Here is a 25,823-nt window from a genome sequence, read left to right as displayed (position 1 = left end):
AATTTATCCAGGAAATTAGTTTTTAATTTAAAAAGGAAAACAAACTAATTATGAGTTAAGAACACATAGCTCATTTGATCAGAAGGTACACTCAAAGCAAGAAGAAAGAAAAACCAGAGGGGTTTATGGGTGGTGAAATTGGCAAATCCTGTATCGGTGTATTGGGGAGTGCTCCTCCTACTGGCAAACACTGGAACAACAAGGAGGCTTGGTTCCAGGACCTCCAGGTCGTGGTTTCAAATTCATGATCCTGCTATCTCCCCTACCAGGTAAGTATGGTGGTTTTAAATTCCTTTGCTCTTTCCTCCTCCTTTCTCACTGGCTCCTGCTCCACACCTCCTATTTGCAAATGTGAATTCAGTGCTTGCTCTGAGCTAGCCCTAGAGCTGGATACTGGAATGGGAGAGATGACTTCAGTTCTCAAAAAAGCAGAAGCAATCTTCCATCTCTGGGCCAGTCCACCCTTCAGCTCTTTCATAACTCTTCTACATCTAGGGAGTTTCAGAAAGAAGATACTGATGGCAGGCCTGATTCCCTGGCCAAGAATTTAACTGTCAGATATGTAACACATTCATATGGATCCTAATCCAGATGATTTAAAATGTATACAGTGGCCAGGCGCACTGGTTCATGCCTGTAATCCTAGCACTTTGGGAGGCCAAGGTGGGTGGATCACCTAAGATCAGGAGTTCAAGACCAGCCTGATCAACATGGTGAAACCCCGTCTCTACTGAAAATATAAAAATTAGCCGGGCATGGTGGTGGGTGCCTGTAATCCCAGCTACTTGGGAGGCTGAGGCAGGAGAATCACTTGAACCTGGGGGGCAGAGGTTGCAGTGAACTGAGATTGCGCCATGGCACTCCAGCTTGGACAAGAAGAGTGAAACTCCGTCTTAAATAAATAAATAAATAAATAAAATAAAATAAAATGAAATAAAATATATACAGCAAAAAATATCTCCCTCTCCTCAACATCCATCTGCCCCTGTGCATCCTTTCCTAGTTTCTTTATGCATGTACAAGCAAAATTTAATTTAGATTTCTTACTGCTTTTTCACACAAAGTACAGCTTATAACATGCTCTTTCTACACCTTCCTTTTTTTTTTTTTTCCACTTAGTCTATCTTGGAAAAGTTACTGTAGAGTGCAAAGAGAACATCCTCATTCCTTTTTACTTCTACATGGCATTTTCTCACACAGTTTTACTGTTACGGATTTAACCCCTCCTCTTTTAATGAACATTTGGGCTGTTTTCAGCTACTTGTTATAACAAATGATGCAGCCATAAATGACAAATACCTGGTGCATGTGTCATTTTCTATGCAAGTAAGCAGATCTCTAGGCTGAAGGGAATATGCATTTATAATTTTGACAGATGATTCCAAATTGCTTTCCCATCAGCCATGTGGGAGGGCTTCTAATAATTTGTCAAATGCTCTTAGTCTCTCTGGCAATGAGTGATCAAGAACTGTGTAGCACCTCTGGTTAAAGGGCAGTCATGTGGAGTTTTCATCTACCCTAAAGAGAATTGTCAGAGGAGCAAATGCTGGTTATTTCAGCCATCAAGGATAGCAAGAAGCATGAAATTTGCTCAGATTTAAAATAGGCAGTTACTTGGAAAATATGTTTTTGCAGGGGTCCGGATAGGCCATTGTTCCAAACTCAGACACCACAATCCTGTTTGCCTCAATATTGGCGTTGTAGGTATCACTTCTAAGGTATTTGCTCCTGTAATAGACTTCACCTGCAAGAGAAGAACCAGCATAATCTCAGGCTGACGCCTTCACAGGGCTTTAAAATCATTGTCAGTCCTTGTACGGGTTTTATTGGGAGAAGAAGGTGGTTATTTCACTAGGACAAGCTCCTTTAGTACACAGGGCCGATACAATTTGCATTTTAAATATAATTTTATTTATTATTATTTTTTTTTGAGTTTTGCTCTTGTTGCCCAGGCTGGAGTACAATGGTGTGATCTCGGCTCACTGCAACCTCCGCCTCCTGGGTTCAAGTGATTCTCCTGACTCAGCCTCCTGAGTAGCTAGGATTATAGGCATGTGCCACCACGACCAGCAAATTTTTGTATTTTTAGTAGAGATGGGGTTTCACCACGCTGGCCAGGCTAGTCTTGAACTCCTGACCTCAGGTGATCCACCCGGCTCAGCCTCCCAAAGTGCTGAAATTACAAGCGTGAGCCACCATGCCCGGCCTGGAATATAATTTTAGACACACATTTTCTCACTCCTGACTCACAACAGTATGGTTGGATAAGTATGTGTTACGGTTTGAATGTTTTGTTCCTTGCAAATCTCATGTTGAAGCCTGTGATGTTGCAGGTGGGCCTAGGAGGAGGTGTCTGGGTGATGGGGGTGGGTCCCTCATGAATGGCTTAGTGTTGTTCTTGCGATGAGTGAGTTCTCACTCTATTAGTTCCTGCAACATCTGGTTGTTTAAAAGATCCCTCCCTCCTCTCTCTCTCTCTCTTTCACCATGTGACATGCCTGCTCCCCCTTTGCCTTCTGCCATGAGCCAAAGCTTTCTGAGGCCCTCGCCAGAAACCAAACAGATGCTGGTGCCTTGCTTCCTGTACAGCCTGCAGAACCGTGAGGCAAATAAACCTCTTTTCTTTATAAATTACCCGGTCTCGGGTATTCCTTTATAGCAATGCAAAATGTGCTAATGCAAAGTATGTCTGTTCTTAGCTTCATTTTCCATAGGAAGGAACTCAGGCTCAGAAACATTCTTTCACCTTGCCCAGGGTCACCCATCTGAGTGCTGACCAGAATCAGTCATGTCTTCCACCCTGTTTGTGTCCCTCCAGGGAAGGAGCAGAGCTGGAGGACTAATCTAGAAGGCTGCATATGTGGGGTGGGTTTCCCCAGGGCCCCGTTCAGTCCTGGGAGCGCTGCCTCCAGAAGCCCAGTTGATCACTTCAGTCTCCCTGGAGTAACGTTTGATATTGAACACAACCAGGAGGTGACCTAATGCCCAATCCTGCGTAGCAATAGAGGGTCAGACCTGTGTTCAATGTCTAATTCATCCAAATTCTGTAGAGAGTCTAACTCATGGCATAAATCTCTTGACCAGTCCATTGAGACCAACCTCAAAATATACCAGATGGTTCTAGACCTGTGTTAGTTTTCTACTGCTGCTGTAACGACTTACCCCTCACTTAGTGGCTTCACACAACATACACTCATTATCTCAGAGTTTGGAAGAAAGTCTGAAATGGGAATTACAGAGCTAAAATCAAGGTGTCCACAGGGCTAGTTCCTTTCGGAGGCTCCAGGGGAGGTCTGTTCCTTGATTTTTCTAGCTTTGAGAAGCTGCTGCCTTCCATGGCTCGTGGCTGCGTCACTGTGACCCCTGCTCCTGTCCCGGTATCACATCTCCTCTGAGGCTGACCCTCCTGCTTCTCTCTTGAGATTACATTGGGCCCATCCCTAATGTCAGATCACCTCCCCCATCTCAAGATCCTTCATCTAATCACATCTACAAAGTCTCTCTCTTTTTTTTTTTTTTTTTTTTTTTGAGATGGAGTCTCACTCTGTCACCCAGGCTGGAGTGCAATGGTGGAATCTTGGCTCACTGCAAGCTCAGCCTCTCTGGTTCAAAAGATTCTCCTGCCTCAGCCTTCCCGAGTAGCTGGTATTACAGGCATGTGCCACCATGCCCAGCTAATTTTTAAAATATTTTTAGTAGAGACAGGGTTTTGCCATGTTGGTCAGGCTGGTCTCGAACCCCTGACCACAGGAGACCCACCTGCCTCGGCCTCCCAAAGTGCTGGGATTACAGGCGTTTGCCTAGCCTGCGAAGTTTCTTTTGCTATGTAAAATAACACATCTAGGCCGGGTGCGGTGGCTCACGCCTGTAATCCCAGCACTTTGGAAGGCCAAAGTGGGTGGATCACCCGAGGTCAGGAGTTTGAGACCAGCCTGGCCAACATGGTGAAACCACATCTCTACTAAAAATGCAAAAATTAGCTGGGTGTGGTGACACACCCTTGTAATCCCAGCTACTCAGGAGGCTGAGGAGACAGAATTGCCTGAACCCAAGAGGCAGAGGCTGCAGTGAGCCGAGATCGTGCCACTGCCCTATAGCCTGGACGACAGAGCGAGACCCCATCTCAAAAAACAAACAAAAAAACGCAAAAACGACAAAAAAAACCCCCACATCCATGGATTCCTCCTGGGGCAGGGGTGAGAGGAGGTCCTTCCCAGCTGGGAATAAGTCAGGAGAAGCTTCAGGGAGGAGGTGGTGCATGAAACAGCTCTTAAAGGATAAGTAGAATTTGATGGCAATATGCTGGGGAGAGAGGGCAGAGCTGTCCTGTTCACCTCCTAAGAGGTCTGTAAGCCGAGGCCTGGAGTTGGGAAAATGCAGATCCCTTCTTGCAGGCGTTGAGTTCGGTTGGGCTGGAACATTAGAGAGGGATTTGGAGGACAGGAGTGAAATGAAATTGGGAAATGGGTTGAGGGGTCCTACTAGGTTTGCAGGCCTGATAACTTTTTTTTTCTCTTTTTTGAGATGGAGTCACTCTGTTGCCCAGGCTGGAGTCCAGTGGTACGATCTTGGCTCACTGTAACCTCCACGTCTCAGGTTCGAGCGATTCTCCTGCCTCAGCTTCCCAAAAAGCTGGGACTACAGGCATGTGCCACCATGTCCGACTAATTTTTGTATTTTTAGTAGAGACGGGGTTTTACTCTGTTGGCCGGGCTGGTCTCGAACCCCTGACCACAGGAGACCCACCTGCCTCGGCCTCCCAAAGTGCTGGGATTACAGGCATGAACCACCACACCAGCCCTGAGAACTTTATTTCTTGGGCAGTTTGAAACCTCGGGGTGGGGCCTGAAAGAGGCAGTGTTTTATTTTATTTTGCTGTTAATTCTCAAATGACATTATGATTTTTTCCTTTTACAGAACGCATTTCGTTTTCGTGGTATAGTATGTGCTTCCAGTGTTGGTACAATTACAACACACGGAAAAGCCAAGCCTGGGACACAGTGACATTGCATTCCAATAAGCAAAAAGTTGACCTCAGAAACACCATCATATGTTGACTGCCACAGGATGGGCTTAGAGGAGACAACACGTTTCCAAGAAATTCTCGCCCAGTGCCTTTTGATATCTTAGGAAAAGGAAACTAGTGCTAACAGCCAGCACTGATTGAGCACCAGCATGCTAAACACTATGCTGGGCACTTGACGTGTGTTATCTGGTTTCATACTCACAACACTGGAAGCAAGTAGAATACTCCAACCAGAAATGCATTCGCTGGAAAAAAAAAAAAAATTGGCCATGCGCAGTGCCTCATGCCTGTAATCCTAGCAATTTGGGAGGTAGAGGCAGGTGGATCATTTGAGGTCAGGAGTTCAAGACCAGCCTGGCCAACATGGGGAAACTCCATCTCTACTAAAAATACAAAAAAAATTAGCCGGGGTAGTGGGCACCTGTGGTCCCAGCTACTCGGGAGGTTCAATTGCTTGAACCTGGGAGGCGGAGCTTGCAGTGAGCCGAAATCGTGCCACTGAACTCCAGCCTGGGCAACAGATCGAGACTCAATCTCAAAGATAAATAAATAAAGAAAGAAAAAGAAAGAAAGAAAGAAAGGCTGGGCATGGTGGCTCACTCCTATAATCCCAGCACTTTGGGAGGCTGAGGCAGGCGGATCACAAGGTCAGGAGTTTGAGACCAGCCTGGCCTATATGGTGAAACCCTGTATCTACTAAAAATACAAAAATTAGCTGGGCGTGGTGGGTGGCACCTGTAGTCCCAGCTACCAGCTACTTGGGAGGCTGAGGCAGGAGAATCGCTCGAACCCAGGAGGCAGAGGTTGCAGTGAGCTGAGATCACGCCACTGCACTCCAGCCTGGGCAACAGAGCGAGACTCCATCTCAAAAAAATAAAAAATAAAAAAAAAATAACATAATGTCATTTGTTAATTAATAGCAAAATAAAGCAAGATCTAAACAGTGCTTTAAGGTTCCAACTTTTTTACCAAATGAAGTACAAAGGGCTTGGGTACTCACAGCCCTGCAGACTTATTTCCCAGCTAATAAAATTGAGGCACAGAGAGGTTAAGCAGCTTGTCTTAAGCCACACAGCTAGCGAGTGGTAATCTGGAGTGGAAGGCCAGCAATGGGCATCTAAAGCTGGCCCTCTTAGCCAAGATCCTAACACAGCAAGAACAATCAGTTTGAGTGTTCTGTCTGCAACTTCCAATTAAAATCACTCCTACAGAGATGTACAGCTTGATGACACCCAGCCTGCTGAGGTTTCACAAAGGGGACTTACCCAGGCAAACTACATCCTGATCAAGAAACAGGACCTGGGGCCAGGTGCAGTGGCTCATGCCTGTAATCCCAGCAGTTTGAGAGGCCCAGAGGGGAGGATCGCTTGAGCCCAGGAGTTCAAGACTACTTGGGTAGCACGGCAAGACCCCATCTCTGCAAATAATACAAAAATCAGATGGGTGTGGTAGTCCCAGCTGCTCAGGAGGCTGAGGCGGGAGGATCACTTGAGCCCAAGAGGTCAAGGCTACAGTGAGCCAAGATCGCACTACTGCACTTCAGCCTGGGCAACAGAGCAAGACCCTGCCTCAAAAAGAGAAGCAGGACCAGAGCAGCCCCCTGAACGCTAGCCTCATATATCCACCTTGTCACTAACCTCTTCCCCCTCCAGGGTAACCGCTATCTTGACTTTGAAGAGTTTCAACTTGTTTTGCCCTTGGGGTTGTGTTTCCATGTCCATTGCCAAAGGATTTGAATGTACATTCCAGTGGCAATGACTCCCACCTGTGCACTTGGATGGACATAATGACAATAACAGTAACACTAATTATAAGAAAATTGAGGGGAGGCATGGTGGCTCAGGCCTGTTGTCCTGGCACATAAAAAGGTGAGGCTAGGTGTTCGAGATCAGCCTGGGCAATGCAGGAAGGCCTTATCTATTAAAAAAAAAAATGCTCGGTGTGGTGGCTTATGCCTGTAATCCCAGCACTTTGGGAGGCCGAGATGGGCGGATCGTCTGAGGTCAGGAGTTCGAGACCAGCCTGGTCAACATGCTGAAACCCTGTCTCTACTAAAAATACAAAAAAAAAAAAAAATTAGCCGGGCATGGTGGCACGCACCTATAGTCCCAGCTACTCGGGAGGCTGAAGCAGGAGAATTGCTTGAACCCAGGAGGCAGAGGTTGCAGTGAGCTAAGACTGTGCCATTGCACTCCTGCCTGGGTGACAGAGGGAGACTCCATCTCAAAGAAAAAAATATACAATAAAATAAAATTGAGGGAGATCATGAAAGACCTGCTAGTTCTTCCTCCAGTCTTCAGGAGGTTATTTGTGTTCCTAAGAGACAATCATCTACCCTTTATGCAAACATCTTTTCAGGGGTGGCTACTGTGTGAATAAGTGTCACTGAGATATTTCTTTCTCCTTTCTTTGTGAGACAGGGTCTTGCTGTCACCAGGCTAAGGGCAGTGGCGCAATTACAGCTCACTGCAGCCTCAATCTCCCAGGCTCGAGTGATCCTCCCACCTCAGTTTCCCAAGTAACTGGGACTACAGGTGCGTGCTACCATGCCTGGCTAATTTTTTACTTTTTGTAGAGATGGGATCTTGCTATATTGCCTCGGCTGGTCTTGAACTCCTGGACTCAAGCGATCCTCCCGCCTTGGCATCCTGAAGTGCTGGGATTACAAGTGTGAGGCACCGTGCCCAGCCTCACTGAGATATTTCTGTAGGGGGAGATTTATTCCTGGGCAGCAGAAAGAAATATGGAGGAATGGTTAGGAGCCTGAGCTTTGGGGCTGACCAGGCCCTGAGTTCATGCTTTCAACCATTATTTATTAACCGCCCTGATGGGCCAGGAGTGAAAATATAACAATGAGCAGAATGGCCAGGATTCCTGTTGCTAAGGAGGCTCAATCTCCACATGGATATGAATCCTGGCTTCATCATGTACCAACCATGCACTTGACCTTGGTAACAGTCAGGAATCTGTCCCCTCCACTATGACATGAGGATCGTGACACAGTCCTTGCACAGTCACGTGACATTTGAGGCTTGCAAAGCACTGTGCACATAGTAGGTGCTCAATAAAAGCTGCGTAGAGTACTGAGATGCAGTAGACAGAGTGATCAAAGCGTCGGCTCTAGGTTTCATCTCATCCAGGTTGGGTGACCTTGGGCAGGTCTCTTAATCTCATCGAGCCTCAGTCTCCTTGACTGGAAGCTGGGAGTCACATAGTCCTCCCCTTCTAGGTGGGCAGCTTTATTATCTTTTTTTTTTATTTTTGAGACAACATTTTGTTCCGTCACCCAGGCTGGAGTGCAGTAGTTCGATCTCGGCTCACTGCAACCTCCACCTCCTGGGTTCAAGCAGTTCTCCTGCCTCAGCATCCTGAGTAGGTGGGATTACAGGTGCCTGCCACCATGCCTGGCTAATATTCGTATTTTTAGTAGAGAGGAGGTTTCACCACATTGGCCAGGATGGTCTTGAACTCCTGACCTCAAGTGGTGAGATGGGCAGTTTTAAACGAGATGAGGTGATGTAAGGGGTCCTGCTCATTGACTCCCAGCATGCACTTGGTAAACAAAGGCTGTTGAAACTGCATTGTCCAAGAAAATCCGGGTGGCAGGCGGACTCATCTGTGGGTGAGCAAGCCCACACATACTCACTGGTCCTCAGCTACATGCTACATGGAGACAGAGGCCCACTTAAGGCCACCCTGATCTCCCCCTTGAGCCAGCCTGTCTTTCACTGGTTACTGTTGCTGGGAGTCACCACCCACAAGGCATTGGCTAAGGTGCTTGACCTGAAATGTTGAATTCTGTTCACTTGAAATATTGGCTGGTGCTGTGGCTCACGCCTATAATCCCAGCACTTTGGGAGGCCGAGGCAGGTGGATCACCTGAGGTCAGGAGTTCAAGATCAGCCTGACCAACGTGGTGAAACCCCGTCTCTACTGAAAGTATAAAAATTAGCTGGGCATGGTGCCAGGTGTCTGTAATCCCAGCCACTTGGGAGGCTGAGGCAGGAGAATTGAGCCTGGGAGGTAGAGGTTGCAGTGAGCTGAGATCATGCCACTGCAATCCAGCCGGGGTGACAGAGCAAGTCTCCATCTCAAAAAAAACAAAACAAAACAAAAAACAAAAACAAAAAAAACCCCACGCACACACACAAGTAAAGAAAAAAAAAAGAAAGAAAGAAATACAAACACCCAGGCTGGGTAGTGAACAGGCTGCCCATTTCCTATAAACATCCAGCCCCAGAGCATGGAGTGCCTGGTGACCACAGGAGAGTAGGTGTCTGGAATTACTCAAGGCTGACCCTGGACTTTGAGGTTGAGATTACAGAAGGAGCCTCCACGCATTCCCCAGCAGTCTGCTTTCAGGAGAGCCCAATTAGCCACATTCCTTCTGAAGGGACATATGCCAACAGACGTGCTCCTGCCTGGGATCTTCTAGAACTAGGTCAAGTTTGATATTTTAGGGAAGAAGGGAAGATATATATATATATATATACACACACACACACACACGCACACACACACACATATATATGTGTGTGTATATATGTGTGTGTGTGTGTGCGTGTGTGTGTGGGTATATATAAAAGAAACTTTCCAATGTTCAAATCCTGGTGGGACAATGACTTTGCCTGTTAATTTTATCGGAAAATTAACAAATATCATTAATGAGGGAGACTTGGAATCACTCATCTCTATGCCTGCTTTGTAAAAACTTTTTACTTTGAAATAATTTTAGATGTACAGAAAGGAGTGTTCTTGTACCCTTCACCCAGCTTCTCCCTCTGTACTCTGCTTTTTTTGTTCATATCTTTGTTATTTTTTACATGTTTTTCTTTTTTAATTTTTTTTAGATGAAGTCTCACTCTGTCACCCAGGATGGAGTGCAGAGGTGTGATCTCGGCTCACTGCAGCCTCTGCCTCCAAGGCTCAAGTGATCCTTCTGCCTCAGTCTCCTAAGATGCTGGGACTATAGGTGCATACCACCATGCCTGGCTAACTTTTTGATTTTTTGGTAGATACCAGGTCTCACTATGTTACCCAGGCTTGTCTTGAACTCCTGGACTCAAGGGATCCTCCCACCTCAGCCTCTAAAAGTGCTGGGATTATAGGCGTGAACCACAACCTCTGGTCCCTCTTCGTTTTTTTTTTAGAGCATTAATTTCTACTGGCCTCTGCTGAAGGCCACAAGCTATTTTCTGCCTTTTTGTTTCTTGCTCCAAAGTCTTTTCTCTAAGTTAGATGTTTGCTCTTAAGCACCTAACCTGCACCTACACTGGAATCACCTGGGTGCTTTAAAAAGGTACAGAAGGCTGTTCACTAGCCCATGGTTCTTCTGATTATTAGTGTTAATAACATGGACTTGGTTAGGCCTGGGCAGCCAGGCTGGAGGCCCATTGTGGAGGGATTGTCAAACCTCAGAGGGCTCGGGGTCACCTGGGAAGTGTGTTAGAAACACAAACGCTATCTTTCAGGACTATGATGCACTCAAGCCCTGTGCAGCTTTCAGGATTCAAAGCTTTACTGAATGGCCAGACGCGGTGGCTCACACTTGTCATCCCAGCACTTTGGAAGGCCCAGGCAAGTGGATCACCTGAGGTCAGGAGGTCGAGGCCAACCTGGCCAACACGGCGAGACCCTATCTCTACTAAAAATACAAAAATTAGCCGGGCATGGTGGCTCATGCCTGTAATCCTAGCTACTCCAGAGGCCGAGGCATGAGAATCGCTTGAACCTGGGAGGCAGAGCCTGCAGTGAGCCGAGATCGTGCCACCGTACTCCAGCCTGGGCAACAGAGTGAGACTCCATCTCAAAAAAAAAAAAAAAAAAAAAAAAAAAGCTTTATTGAGAAAGGAGGCACACAAACCACTTTTTGAGAGTTATTGGCTTTGTGTTTTCAGCTTATCAGGGACCCCAACTTCCCCACGTGTTCTCTTCTGAACCCGCTAGAGTGGAGCTGAACATTTCTGGTGTATCTTCCCACCGTTAGACAATGGGGTGCCACGGAGAGTCCTAGAGGAGAGGAGAGATGAAGCCAGGCTATGCCACAGCAGCACTGGCAAGCTGGCAGCACTGAGAGGACTGGGATAGAGAGATGGGGAGGCAGGAGCTGGTGGGAAGGGGAAACAGGGCTGAATTGCACAATGGTTAGGACTTGGGATTCTGAAGTTAGAGAGTATTGCGTTTATGTCTGACCTTTACCTACTCTTAGCTGTGTGCTTTTGGGTAAGTGACTTGGCCTCTCTGGGACTTAGTTCCCCATCTCTAAAATTGTGGTTGTCCCCAGGCTATCCTCCTCAGGAGTGACGGGGAGGGCTGAGTTGTGGATGGACATGAAACACTTGGGGCAGGGCCCAGCAAACCCTCTTTGTAGTAAATATTGAAGAGTTTGATTGGGAAAGTATTGCCTCTGTCTACCAAAACAACGACTGCCTCACTGTACCATCTCAGCTCCATATACAGTTTCCAAGTGCCCCTCTGGGCCAGGCCCCATGCTAGATGATGAAGACACCACAATTCAGGCAGGCTCCCTGCACTCTGGGCCTTCCCACCCTATGCCGCAGATTGGCAAAATGATGCCTGCCAAGCAGAATGGGGCATGAACCCTCAGACGCTGGCCTAGGTCTAAGAGAAAGATGGAGGGAAAGCAAATTATTGGGTGTAATTCCTGGGTTTCCTATTTTCCCAGCCAATTCCAGATTATGAATAAAACTGACTCGGCCGGGCGCGGTGGCTCACGCCTGTAATCCCAGCACTTTGGGAGGCCCATGCTGGTGAATCACCTGAGGTCAGGAGTTTGAGACCGGCCTGGCCAACATGATGAAACCCCATCTCTACTAAAAATACAAAAAAACCTAGCCGGGGCCGGGCACAGTGGCTCACACCTGTAATCCCAGCATTTTGGGAGGCCGAGGCGGTCAGATCACGAAGTCAGGAGATCAAGACCATCCTGGCTAACACGGTGAAACCCCGTCTCTACTAAAAATACAAAAAATTAGCCAGGCGTGGTGGTAGGAGCCTGTAGTCCCAGCTACTTGGGAGGCTGACGCAGGAGAATGGCGTGAACCTGGGAGGTGGAGGTTGCAATGAGCCGAGATCGTGCCACTGCACTCCAGCCTGGGTGACAGAGCCAGACTCTGTCTCAAAAAAAAAAAAAAAAAAAAAAACAAACTAGCCGGATGTGGTGGCATGTGCCTATAATCCTAGCTACGCAGGAGGCTGAGACATGAGAATCACCTGAACCTGGAAGGCGAAGGTTGCAGTGAGCCGAAATTGCGCCACCACACTCCAACCTGGGTAACAGAGGGAGACTCCATCTCAAAAAAGAAAGAAAGAAAGAAAGAAAGAGACCATGGAGGAGCTGGCAGCCTGGAGAAGCAATGCCTCATGGAAGGAAAACCACTGGTGCTTTTTTTCTGAGACGGAGTCTCACTGTGTCACCCAGGCTGGAGTGCAGTGGCATGATCTCAACTCACCACAGCCTCTGCCTCCCGAGTTCAAGCAATTATCCTATCTCAGCCTCCCGAGTAGCTGGGATTACAGGTGCCTGCCACCACATCCGGCTAATTTTTGTATTTTTAGTAGAGATAGGATTTTCCCATGTTGGCCAGGCTGGTCTTGAACTCCCGACTTCAGGTGATCTGCCCACCTCGGCCCCCCAAAGTGCTGGGATTACAGGCGTGAGCCACCGCGCCCGGCCACCACTGGTGCATTTACCTTCTGTGTTCCTCATCCAGAACAGTATTTATTTCCAAGAATCATTGGGAACTTCTGTTTAGAAAAGAAAGGAATCATTAAGATTTAGTGCTGTCAGCAAAATACGGAACCACCCATTCTGTAGCTGAGTCACAGTAAAATCTGCAAGGTATTGCAGACTCAGCTCGCGCTTTTCACCCATGGTGTCTCTATTCATGTGTAAATGTTAGAGCAAGTCACTGGCATAGAGTACACATTCAAAAAATAATTGCTGACTAGCTCAAAAGAAATTAATAGTTATATAATTTTTTTTTTTTTTTTTTTTTTTTGTGAGAGGGAGCCTTGCTCTTGTTGCCCAGGCTGGAGTGCAATGGTGTGATCTCAGCTCACTGCAACCTCTGGCTCCCGAGTTCAAGCGATTCTCCTGTCTCAGCCTCCCAAGTAGCTGGGATTACAGGCGCTCACCACCACGCTCAGCTAATTTTTTGTATTTTTAGTAGAGACGGGGTTTCACCATGTTGGCCAGGCTGGTCTTGAACTCCTGATCTCAGGTGATCCACCCACCTCGGCCTCCCAAAGTGCTGGGAATACAGGTGTGAGCCATTGCGACTGGCCAGTAGTTATATGAAATTAAGAACAAATGCTTATTGAGCAGATATTGTGCATGAGACATAATACAGAGCTCTTTACACATTCGTTTAGATCTAATAGCAGCTCCATGAGATATGCTATCGATATGTCCATTTTACAGAAGAGACTGAGACAGACAGGGTCAGTACCTTGGCCAAAGTTACACAGTTTAGGTGCATGTTAGCTAGGATGGTGGAGCTGGGATTCAAAGCCACAGATAGTGATGGTGGGTTTTATTTTTAAGTTTAATTATTTTTTTAAAATAAATTAAAATAGAAATGGGATCGGCTGGGAGTGGTGGCTCATGCCTGTAACCCCAGAACTTTGGGAGGCCAAGGTGGGCAGATCACCTGAGGTTGGAAGTTCGAGAACAGCCTGACCAACATGGAGAAACCCCATCTCTACTAAAAATACAAAATTAGCTGGGTATGGTGGTGCATCCCTGTAATCCCAGCTACTCGGGAGGCTGAGGCAGGAGAATTACTTGAACCCAGGAAGTGGAGGCTGTGGTGAGCTGAGATTGCACCACTGCACACCAGCCTGGGCAACAAGAGCGAAACTCTGTCTCAAAAACATAAATAAAAATAAAAATAAAAAATAAAATAAAGTAAAATAGAAATGGGGTCTCACTATGTTGCACAGATTGGTCTGGAACTCCTGGGCTCAAGCAACACTCCTGCCTCCGCCTCTCAAGGTGTTGGGATTACAGGCATGAGTCACTGTGCCTGGTTAACTGTGATTTTTAATCTATTAAGCATCTACCAGGTGTCAGGCCCTTGCTAGAACGTCCAATACTTCCAATGATCCCAACAGCTCTCCAGGGGAGGATGAACAAGCTCATTTTGCTGATTAGGAAACTGAGGCTGAGAGACTTAATATGATCCCAGTTTGACCACATTAGAACACAGGAATTAAAGAAAAATTTTGGAAAGCCTGGAGCATTTGGACACAAATCTGTCCACTGTGTGACCCGAAGCCCGCTAAATCCATCCTGGACCTCTTTAAGAACTCAGCTCTTGATTTTGTGGCATAAACTGGCTCAATGGCCAACAGCAAAGAATTTACATTCCACCTCATGAGCCAGACACCTGAACTCAGAATTCGCCTTATTTGTGATGCCCTATATTTAGCCATTTCCCTTTCCACTCAGGGAGACCCCTCAGCTTATTGTGTAAGTGGTCTGGCTCTCTCTTGCTTAATGGGCAATATATGCAGCTTTGCTCTTTCCAGCTCTGTACTCTTCCTTTTTTTTTTTTTTTCTTTTTTTTTGAGACAAAGTCTGGCTCTGTCTCCCAGGCTGGAGTGCAGTGGCACAATTTCAGCTCACTGCAACCTCTGCTTCCTGGGTTCAAGCGATTCTCGTGCCTCAGCCTCCCTAGGAGCTGGGATTACAGGTGTGTGCCACTATGACCAGCTAATGTTTGTATTTTTAGTAGAGATGGGGTTTCGCTATGTTGGCCAGGTTGGTCTCAAACTCCCGACCTTGAGTGATCTGCCTGCCTCGGCCTTACCAAAGTGATGGAATTACAGGCATGAGCCACTGCGCCCAGCTACCAGCTCTGTCCATTTCCTGTTTCAACTTTAGGCATGTCTGATTCCTGTACTCTTCCACCTGCTCTTGCCTACCTGATTGAGGATGTATATTATTTTGCAAGATTAACTATTTGAAAAAGAACCTTGGCCTCCTTTTTTAGGAAAGTCTGTGCTTGTGGTTGGCTGAATAATGCACCCCTGACAAATATCTCCACATCTAAATCCCTAGAACCTGTTGAATGTGTGACCTGACATATCAAAATGGACTTTGTAGATGTGAATAAGAATTTTGAGATGGGAGATTATCTAAGGATTATCTGAGTGGATTCAATGTAATCACAAGGGTCCTTATAAGAGGGAGGCAGGAAAGTCAGTCAGAGGAGGAGGTGTGAGGATGGAAGGAGAGAGAGATTGCAAGACAAGATGCTCTGCTGCTGCTTTAAAGATAGAGATGGAGGCCGGGCTTAGTGGCTCATGCCTGTAATCCCAGCACTTTGGGAGGCCGAGGTGGGCAGATCATCTGAGGTCAGGAGTTCGAGACCAGCCTGGCCAACATGGCGAAACTCCGTCTCTACCAAAAGTACAAAAATTAGCTGGGCATGGTAGCACATGCCTGTAATCCCAGCTACTCAGGAGGCTGAGGCAGGAGAATCACTGGAACCTGGGAGACGCAGGTTGCCGTGAGTCAAGATTGCACCATTGCACTCCAGCTTGGGCAACAAGAGCAAAACTCCATCTCAGGGGGAAAAAAAAAAAAAAAAGACAGAGATGGAGCTACAAGCCAAGGAAAGCGGCTTCTAGAAGACAGAAAAGGGAAGAACGTGGATTTTTTTCCTAGAGTCTACAGAACTGAATGTGGCCCTATGAACACCTTGATTTCAGTTCAGTGAGACCCGATTTAGACTTCTGACTTCCAATCCCTAAAAGAATAAATTTGTGCTGTTTTAAGGCACTGCATTTGGGGTCCTTTGCTGCAGCAGTGGCAGCACACTCATGGGTGTTCTCACCGTCTCTGATGGTGAAGCTGTGGAGCAGGGCAAGGCCGTCAAACCAATGGTTGTATCTGGACTCCCCAACTGTGTGCATCCCAGGCCCGTTGCGGAGCAGGGTTCCCTGCAGCCATGCTGGAATCTTGCCTGAGAAAAGAGAGAATGTTTAGTTTCCACCTGCAAACCAAAATGCTGGAAGAAGTGGTCACGGAAAGGAATTTGAGAGTTGTGGTCCCAGTACCACTCCTTGCATCTGTTCATTTATTCTACAGTCATTTCCAGAAAGTGTATAATGTGTTGGGCAGTTGGCTAGCACTGATGATACCAAGATGGAGACACTGTCCATGTCCTCAAACTGCCTACTGACCATTAAGAGACAGATGAATAAACAGACACCCAAGATCCACTGTGGTCAAGGCAATGCTGGTTGTGTGTTGGCTCACGCCTGTAATCCCAGCACTTTGGGAGGCCTAGGTGGGTGGATCACCTGAGGTCAGGAGTTCAAGACCACCCTGGCCAACATGATGAAATCCCACCTCTACTAAAAATACAAAAAATTAGCTGGGCGTCGTAGTGAGCGCCTGTAATCCCAGCTACTTGGGAGGCTGAGGCAGGAGAATCACTTGAACCCAGGAGGCAGAGGTTGCAGCGAGCCGAGATTGTACCACTGCACTAAAGCCTGGGCAACAAGAGCGAAACTCTGTGTCAAAAAAACCCAAAAAAAAGCATAGCTCATTGTGGTGGCATATGCCTGTAGTCCTAGCTGCTTGGGAGGTTGAGGTGGGAGGATCGCTTGAGCCTGGGAGCTCCAGGCTGCAGTGATCACACCACTCCCCTCCAGCCTGGGCAACAGAGCAAGACCTTGTCTCAAAAAATTAAAAAAAAAAAAAAAAAAAAAAAAAGATAGGGGCAACGCTACAGACGTAGCAAAATGTTCTTTGTGAAACAGAACAGCCTCGGGTGGGCTGAGAGCAGGAGGGTGTGGTCAGCTTCCTGGAGGAGGCAACCTGGCTAAGTCTTGAGGGAGAGTAGGTATTCGCCTCACAAAGACAAAAGGAAAGAACATTCTAGAGCTGTACTGTCCAATATGGTAGCTGTCAGCACTTGAAATGTGGTTGGTCTGAAATGACATGTGCTATCAGAATGAAATATACACCAGATTTCAAAGACTTAGTATGAACAAAAGTGAACCATCTCATTAGCAATTTTTTAAATATTGATTTCATGTTGAACTGATAATATCTTGGATTTGTTGTGTTAAAATATACGATTGAAATAATTTCACCTGCTTCTTTTGTTTTTTTCAATGTTTCTACCAGAAAATTTAAAAGTGCACGTGTGGCATAGGTTCTCTTTCTAGGAGACAGCCCTGCTCTAGAGGCAGGGTGCTGCAGAAAATGCTGTTGGTGCCTCCACCCAAGTCCCCTCAGCGTTCCTCTCTTCCTACAGGCTGCTTTCTGCAAATGCCTGCAGCTCCCTGCCTGAGTGCTTGGTTCTGACTGCGGGTAGGGCAGGCTTTGCCTACATGCAGGAAGAGCAGGAAGCACCTCGGATAGGTAATGCCCCTGGAAGCTGCTCTCACCCAGTGATGGATGCAGAATTGGGGACAAATCCTGCCGTTGCCTTGCTCTCAGTTGGGATCACGAGAGGCATGTTTTACATCATGCCCAGGGGATTTAGCTCCAATGGCCTCAGCAGCCAATGGCTTGACAATGCCCCATTTATTGATTTCCTTCTGTCTTTTTCCCTGAGTTCCTCCTGATGTTTCTTGGGATCACGTGCCAAATAAACCACTTAGCCTTGAATTCTTGCCTCTGGAGGAACCCAAACCAAGAAGATCAAAACCAGGAGGCTGGGCATGGCAAGGCATACCTGAATCCCAGCACTTTGGGAGGCGAGGCAGGCAGATCGCTTGAGGTCAGGAGCTCGAGACAAGCCTGGCCAACATGGTGAAACCCCGCCTCCACCAAAAATACAAAAATTAGCCAGGTGTGATGATGGGTGCCTGTAATCCCAACCACTCTGGAGGCTGAGGCAGGAGAATTGCTTAAACCTGGAAGGGGGAGGTTGCAGTGAGCTGAGATCACGCCACTGCACTCCAGCCTGGGTGACAGAGCAAGACTCCGTCTCATAAATGAATGAATGAATGAATGATCAAGACCAGGAGACAGGCAAGCTGTTTAGTAAGACTGGACCGTCATTTTCAAGCAAGAAAATTGTAAGCAATGAAACTGCAGAAATAACAGGGTCCAGGGGACAAAGGTCAACAGGATCACACTAAGGGTCCTGATCTAATCCTCAGAAGAATGGGGCACCTTTGATGGTTATAATAGGGAAGGACAGGACCAGATATTTTCTGCAATTTAAAAAAATTTGAGATAAAACTCATCATTTTAAAGTGTACAGTTCAGGGGGTTCCAGTGTATTCACAATGTTGTACAACCATCACCTAATTCCAGAACATTTCATCACTCCAAAAATACATCTCCCTTATGCATTAGCTGTCACTCCCTCTTCTCTCCTTACCCCCAGCCCCTGGCAGGCACCCATCTACTTTCCTATGGATTTGCCTGTTCTGGATTCCATATAGATCAGTGGTCCCCAAACTTTTTGGCACCAGGGACTGGTTTTGTGGAAGATAATTTTTCCATGGATGGTGGGGTTGAGGGGTCAATTCTTATAAGGAACGCACAACCTAGATCCCTCATATGTGCAGTTCACAACAGGGTTCACGCTCACAGTAGGGTTTGCACTCATATGAGAATCTAATGCCACCGATCTGAGAGGAGGCAGAACTCGGGCAGTAATGCTGTGCGGCCCAGTTCCTAACAGGCTACAGACTGATAATGGTCCATGGCTCGAGGGTCGGGGACCCCTGATATATATGGAATAGGATCTTGGAGCTTCGAAGGTTGTCTCCACCCATGGTGTGGAGTGTGGACTGGGAAATTCCCTGATAGAGGCAGGAAGACCAAAGAGAGGACCCGGGGATTCCACAGGAATGGAGAGAAATGGATGAACAAAGATAGATGGAAGACACAGAACTGATGGGCCTCTATTTGACTAAATACAGGGGGATGTGCAGTGGAGCACTGAAAAATGACAGCCGAGGCCAGCGCGGTGGCTCGGCCTGTTGTCCCAGCACTAGGGGAGGCCAAGGCGGGTGGATCACTCGAGGTCAGAAATTTGAGACTAGCCTGGCCAACATGGTGAAATCCCATCACTACTGAAAATACAAAAATTAGTTGGGTGTGGTGGTGAGTGCCTGTAATCCCAGCTATTCGGGAGGCTGAGGCAGGAAAATCGCTTGAACCTAGGAGGAGGAGATTGCAGTGAGCCGAAGATTGCGCCATTGCACTCTAGCCTGGGCGACAGAGTGAAACTCCGCCTCAAAAAAAAAAAAAAAAAAAAAAAAGACAGCCAAGTCTCTTGCCTTGGCCACCTACATAGTCGTGGCGCCAGGCACAGGCACCCAGGGCACAGGAGAGGGGGCAGGCTTGAGAAAGAGCAGGGAGAGAGGCATCTGGGAATATAATTAAAGCCCTAGATAGGACAAGAACACTTATATGCATTCATACACCAGCCACTGTGTTCTAGGTGGATTAAACCACTTAATCGTTGCAGCAACCCTATGTGGGAGGTGCCAGGCTACATTCATCAAACAGAAAAGAACACTGAGGCAGGAAATGCTTAAGTTGCCAAAGAGGTCTCAGAACACACGTGTGTCGGCACAGCCAGTTACAAAGCCAAAACCTTTGCATGTGCTCCCTGCATGGATGTGTCAACCCAGGCACAGTTTTTAGTTAGCTGTCTGCCCATGGATGTCACCAACTGATTAGGCTCAACCCAGGCCTGGACAGAGAGTCAGGAGGCCTGTTCTCTGCAGGCTGCCTGGCCTTGGCAAGTCACTGCCCCTCTGCCTCAGTTTCCCATCTCTCAATAGGGAGGCTTGATGTAGAGGAATGGTTCTCACCTTTGGAATCGCCTGAGGGCTTGTGAACACACAGCTTGCTGAGCTCCACCCGCCAAGTGTCTGACCCCGTGGGTCTGGGTAGGGCCCAAGGATGTTTATTTCTACCCAGCACCCAGGTGATGCTTATGCTGCAGGTCCGGGGCCACCCCTTTGAGAACCGCTGCTGATCTTTGGGGCTCATTCAGCCTCTCGTGTTCTAGAATTCATGTTTTCTAACATTTCCAAGGATTTCATGCAGTCATTAAACATGAGGTGTAAAGGGTACAAAATATTCCAGGGCACGAAAAGGTAGGTATCATAGATGCCTTTTTGTTTTCTTTTGGAGACAGAGTCTCACTCTGTTGCCCAGGCTGGAGTGCAGTGGTGTGATCTTGGCTCACTACAACCTCTGCCTCCTGGGTTCAAGCGATTCTCATGCCCAGTCTCCTGAGGAGCTGGGTTTATAGATATGCACCACCATGCCTGGCTAATTTTTGTATTTTTATTTAAAATAAAATTTCAGGCCGGCCACGGTGGTTCACGCCTATAATCCCAGCACTCTGGGAGGCCAGCACGGGCGGATCAGCTGAGGTTGGGAGTTCGTCAACAGCCTGACCAACATGGAGATACCCTGTTTCTGCTAAAAATACAAAATTAGCCAGGTGTGGTGGTGCATGCCTGTAATTCCAGCTATTTGGGAGGCTGAGGCAGGAGAATCGCTTGAACCCAGGAGGCGGAGGTTGTGGTGAGCCGAGATCACGCCATTGCACTCCAGCCTGGGCAACAAGAGTGAAACTCCGTCTCAAAAAAAAAAATTAAAATAAAATGCATTGAAAGTAATGGCAAAACCGCGATTATTTTTGCACCAACCAAATAATAAAGACAGTGTATCACCATACCAGGCTGGCCAGGCTGGGGTGCCTGTTTTTTTTTTTTTATTTATTTATTTTTGAGACAGGGTCTCACTCTTGCCAAGGCCAGAGTGCAGTGGCACGATCTCAGCTCACTGCAACCTCTGCCTCCGGGGTTCAAGCAATTCTACTACCTCATCTTCCTGAGTAGCTGGGACTACAGGTGCATGCCACCACGCCTGGCTAATTTGTGTACTTTTAGTAGAGAGGGATTTCGCCATGTTAGCCAGGCTGGTCTCAAACTCCTGGCTTCAAGTGATCCACCCTCCTTGGCCTCCCAAAGTGCTGGGACCACAGGCGTGAGCCACCGTGCCTGGCCTTGGGGTGTCTTTTTAAAAAATAAAAAATGTACAGATGAATAGTCAAATTGAGAAAAAAAATAAAAATGTAATAGTATACATTTGCTTTTTGAAAAACTGTTTACAAATATAGTAAAGTTATCTATCAATTGATCTACCTATGGTTTAAAAAGTGAAAGGAAATAGACCCAAATATTAATAGTGGTTAAGAGATTTTGAAATACAGCTGATTTTATTTCCTTCCATGTTCTCATTTGCACTAATTAATTTATATATAATTTAATATACATACAGCTATATATATATACAGATTGATAGCTATAGATTGTGCCTTACCTTTGTAACCAGGAAAAAATATACATAAAAGCTATGTTTTTTGTTTCAAAAGACTCCCAAGGCAATTGCTCAGTTGAAAAGCTTCAATCTGATGTTCTCACGAAAATCACTCACAGTTGTCCTCTCCTTATGAACAATTCCAGTCCATCTAGCAGATGAAAATGCCTGCAGACCTGAGCTGACTCAGCTGTTCTTAAAACTGAGCGAGCACCACTCTGGGGACCCAGGAGTCCAGAACCAGGAACTGCCCTTTAGATTCCAGATGGTACCAGGAAAGTGACAACTCAAAAGAGGAGGAAAAAGCAAGAGATATAAAAGATTAAGCCAGACACAGGGCCTCTAAAGGATAGAAGGTCCTACTCCTATAGGCTCTGCAGGCGCTCACACCTGTGAGCTCCTGAGAGAAAATCACATCAGACTCTGCAATCCCCTGCAAGTGTGCGTGGTGGATGTGCACGCGTGGGAGCTCATGCACGCCCCTCTAAGCATTTTGAAACTAATTTAGAATGCATACATTTGCACAAATACATCATGCATCTGAGACAGGCAGCAGTTTGCAGATTAATCCCATTGTCTATGTACCCACTGGGGCATTCCAACGCTTTTTTCCTGGGAACAGTGAGACCGACTCTCCTCCCTTTGCAAACGGAGTTATAATGTGTAAAACAACACCTAGATTTTCACAGAAAATGTGTCCCCTCTGTGTACTGTTTTCCAGACTTTCCAAAAGTAATTTACAATTAGTATTACTTATATAATCAGGAAAAAATAGTGTCCATCTAAACACAAGGAAGAAGCCAGGTGCAGTGGCTCACCCCTATAATCCTAGCACTTTCGGAGGCCGATGTGGGTGGATCACTTGAGAACAGGGGTTCGAGACCAGCCTGGCCAACATGCCGAAACCCCGTCTCTACTAAAAATACACAGATTAGCAGGACTTGGTGGCGGTGCCTGTAACCTCAGCTACTTGGCAGGCTGTGGTGGGAGGATCGTTTGAACCCAGGAGGCAGAGGTTGCAGTGGGCCGAGATCAAGCCACTGGACTCCAGCCTGGGCGACAGAGTGAGACTCCGCCTCAAAAAAAATAAAAATAAAATAAATAGAAGAAAGAGCCCAGTGTTTATCAGAATGCTCACCTGTCACTTTGGCCCTCACAGGCTCCAGCTGTTCTTTCCTATTCCTGCCAAATATTATATCCATCGCTCAGGGTGCCGAGGGAGACTGATTTTAACAGCAAACAGATGCTCCTCTGTGTTCACAGGAGATGCTGCTCCCTCCTCCTGCGTTTCCTTCCTGCTCTCCTGCTCCTTCCCTCTTTCACATCTCTGTCTCTCCTGATGCCGTTTCTGCCTTTGCTTTTTCCTTTTTGGCTGGCTCTGACTTGTCCCTCTCCGAGAGCCCTGGATCTCTTTACATTCACAAGGGAAGCTGCGCTGGCGTTATTTATAAGATGTTTGGTTAAAGGTTAATTTCCAAGCCATGTGTCATAGCTAATCTTTAATCCTCTTATTGTTCCCTCAGCTTTCCCTCTCCAGTTTCACTTTTGACTTAACCAAAAAAAAAAAAGCTTGCTGCAGGCTAGGTTCTAAATAAGCAGAGAGAATTCAGTGCCTCCTGTTATGTTGCCCGACGTAATCCAAGAGCTGGAGATGTTTATGATCAGAACAAGAAGAGAGAGAGTCAGGGCCATCAGAGATGCTGGGAATTAGGAGAACCTTGAGCTGAGCTCTGTGATCATTGAATGTCTGCTGCACAGCAGGGAACCCCTTCAGCAGAGACGGGAAAGGTTTTACATTTTGTTTTGTTTTTAGTAAAGGTCCCGATGCTCCCCTCTAATAATCATACATAAAGAGCCACTTAATTCATTATTTTCTTTTTGGAAGAAGGAGACATAAAATGTTTCATGTACCCATTTAAAAAATAACGAACGGGAACCAGAGGCTTTTCTCAGAAACTATAAAGAATAGTAAAAAAGACGGGTCAGGAGTGGTGGCTCATGCCTGTAATCCCAGCACTTCGGGACGCCACGGTTGGTGGATCACTTGAGGTCAGGAGTTCGAGACCAGCCTGGCCAACACGGCGAAATCCTGTCTCTACTAAAAATACAAAAATTATCCAGGCGTGGTGGAAGACGCCTGCAATCCCAGATGCTAAGGAGGCTGAGGCAGGAAAATCGCTTGAACCCGTGAGGCAGACATTGCAGTAAGCTGAGATGGCACCACTGCACTCCAGCCTCGGCCACAGAGTGAGACTCTGTCTCAAAAAATAAATAAGTAAACAGAATAGTAAAAAAGAAACTTCAACTTCCTGGCCTATCAGGAGGGCAAAACAATGCCTGAATTTGATCTGAGCTTCCCTATTATTCGTGTATCTTCATGTGTTGCCATTGCCTGAAATTCGTATTCAACTTGCTATATGCACTGATTGAAGTTAATGAACTCATCTTAACGTATTTTGCTTAAAGAAAGAACCAGTCATTTGATCTGTGGGTAGAGTAAGAAAAGGCAGTGGCACTGGCCTTTATGCAACCCAGCTGAGAATAATGATGGTCCGGTCTGGGCTGAGAGCACATGCCAGCACCTTGGGCCGTTCATTCCTGACAGCTGTGTGGTCTGGCTGTGCTTCCGCCCTGGCACACATTGGAATCACCTGGTTGGCAGTACTAAATGTACCAGTGCTGGGCCTCACTCCAGACCCACTGACGCAGAATCTCTGAAGGTGGATCTCAGCCATCAGTTTTTTTTTTTTTTATGTTGGCCGGGTGTAGCGGCTCACACCTGTAATCCTAGCACTTTCGGAGGCCAAGGCGGGAGGATCACTTGAGCCCAGGAATTAAGACCAGCCTAGGCAACATATTGAGGCTCCGTCTCTACCAAAAAAAATTAGCTGGGCATGGTGGTGCGTGCCTGTAGTCCCAACTACTCGGGAGACTGAGGTGGGAGGATCACTTGAGTCTGCGAGGTTGAGGCTGCAGTGAACTGTGATAGCAGCACTGGACTCCAGCCTGGGCAACAAAGCAAGCCCTTATCTCAAAAATAAAACATAGGGAGGCAGAGGCGGGCTGATCACGAGGTCAGGAGATCAAGACCATCCTGGCTAACACCGTGAAACCCCGTCTCTACTAAAAATACAAAAAATTAGCCGGGCGTGGTGGCAGGCACCTGTAGTCCCAGCTACTCGGGAGCCTGAGGCAGGAGAATGGCATGAACCCAGGAGGCAGAGCTTGCAGTAGGCCGAGATCGCGCCACTGCACTCCAGCCTGGGTGACAGAGCGAGAGTCCGTCTCAAAATAATAATAATAATAATAAATAATAATGAAAAGTACCTACATGTGTGCAGCAGGAGTTGCGAAGACCTGACCCAGAGGAAAGATGCTACATGCCCGAGTTGAAACTAAATTCAAATTATAGCTGATTGGCTGGACATGGTGGCTCATGCTTGTAATCCCATCACTTTGGGAGGCCAATGCAGGCAGATCACCTGAGGTCAGGAGTTCAAGACCAACCTGGCCAACATGGTGAAACCTCATTTCTACTAAAAATACAATACAAAAATTAGCTGGGCATGGTGATGGGCACCTGTAATCCCAGCTACTCAAGAGGCTGAGGCAGGAGAATCACTTGAAACTAGGAGGTGGAGGTTGCAGTGAGCCAAGATGGTGCCACTGTACTCCAGCGTGGGTGACAGAGTGAGACTCCATCTCAGAAAAAAAAAAAATTACAGCTCATCCTTTTCTCTTTTATATTTTTTGAGATAGAGTCTCGCTCTGTCACCCAGGCTGGAGTGCAGCGGCGTGAACTTGGCTCACTGCAGTCTCCGCCTTCCAGGTTCAAGCGATTCTTCTGCCTTATCCTCCCGAGTAGCTGGGATTACAGGTGTCCGCTACCATCCCCGGCTAATTTTTGTATTTTTAGTAGAGATGGGGTTTCACCATATTGGCCGGGCTGGTCTGAAACCCCTGACCTCAAGTGATCCACCCACCTTGGCCTCCCAAAGTGCTGGGGTTAGAGGCGTGAGCCATCGCGCCTGGCCAGGTCGTCCATTTTCTGTGTGTCTGGGCCATTCCACCCTCTTTGAGCCTCCTTTTTTTCAACTATAAAGTGAGGCATAACGATATTAGCACCTCAAGCCTATTGTATAGGGTCTAGCAAAAGCACCTAGTCTCAGACAGTTACCAAACAATGCCTTTACCTTTTCCTCCCATTCTCTTGGAGGGCACTTCCCTTTGAACCACCTTTCCAGTAAGACCTCCAATAACTTGCCAGTTTATCCCGCTGTGTGGTCTAAACACGTGTATCCATGTCAGAGTTCTTTATTCCTAGCTTGTGGAAGCCACGTTCTTGTGAGGATTACATGGGAATGTCTGGCATACTCTAAGGGCTCTGGGAAAAAAACGACACCACCAGGGTGCAAGAAAGAGCTCAGGGCTTAGAGGTCAGAAGACCTGGGTTTGGAC

The 25,823-nt window shown here is 47.0% G+C and overlaps 1 protein-coding gene across 1 annotated transcript in view; it reads right to left on the bottom strand.

Moving 5' to 3' along the window:
• BCO1 (beta-carotene oxygenase 1) overlaps positions 1 to 22,926 on the bottom strand; it is a 51,480-nt gene extending 28,554 nt beyond the window's left edge. Inside the window, exons 1-3 of the mRNA XM_019011404.4 lie at positions 22,504 to 22,926; positions 15,889 to 16,017; positions 1,615 to 1,744 (exon numbers count right to left, since the gene is read on the bottom strand). Of these exons, the coding sequence (XP_018866949.4) occupies positions 1,615 to 1,744; positions 15,889 to 16,017; positions 22,504 to 22,567 (323 nt within the window). The 5' untranslated portion in view covers positions 22,568 to 22,926. The remainder of the gene's footprint in view (positions 1 to 1,614; positions 1,745 to 15,888; positions 16,018 to 22,503) is intronic.
• Positions 22,927 to 25,823: the final 2,897 nt, after the last annotated feature.

Source organism: Gorilla gorilla, chromosome 18 (assembly GCF_029281585.2).
Source record: "Gorilla gorilla gorilla isolate KB3781 chromosome 18, NHGRI_mGorGor1-v2.1_pri, whole genome shotgun sequence".
Lineage (NCBI taxonomy): Eukaryota > Metazoa > Chordata > Mammalia > Primates > Hominidae > Gorilla > Gorilla gorilla.
This window is presented reverse-complemented; position numbering and strand designations above follow the sequence as displayed.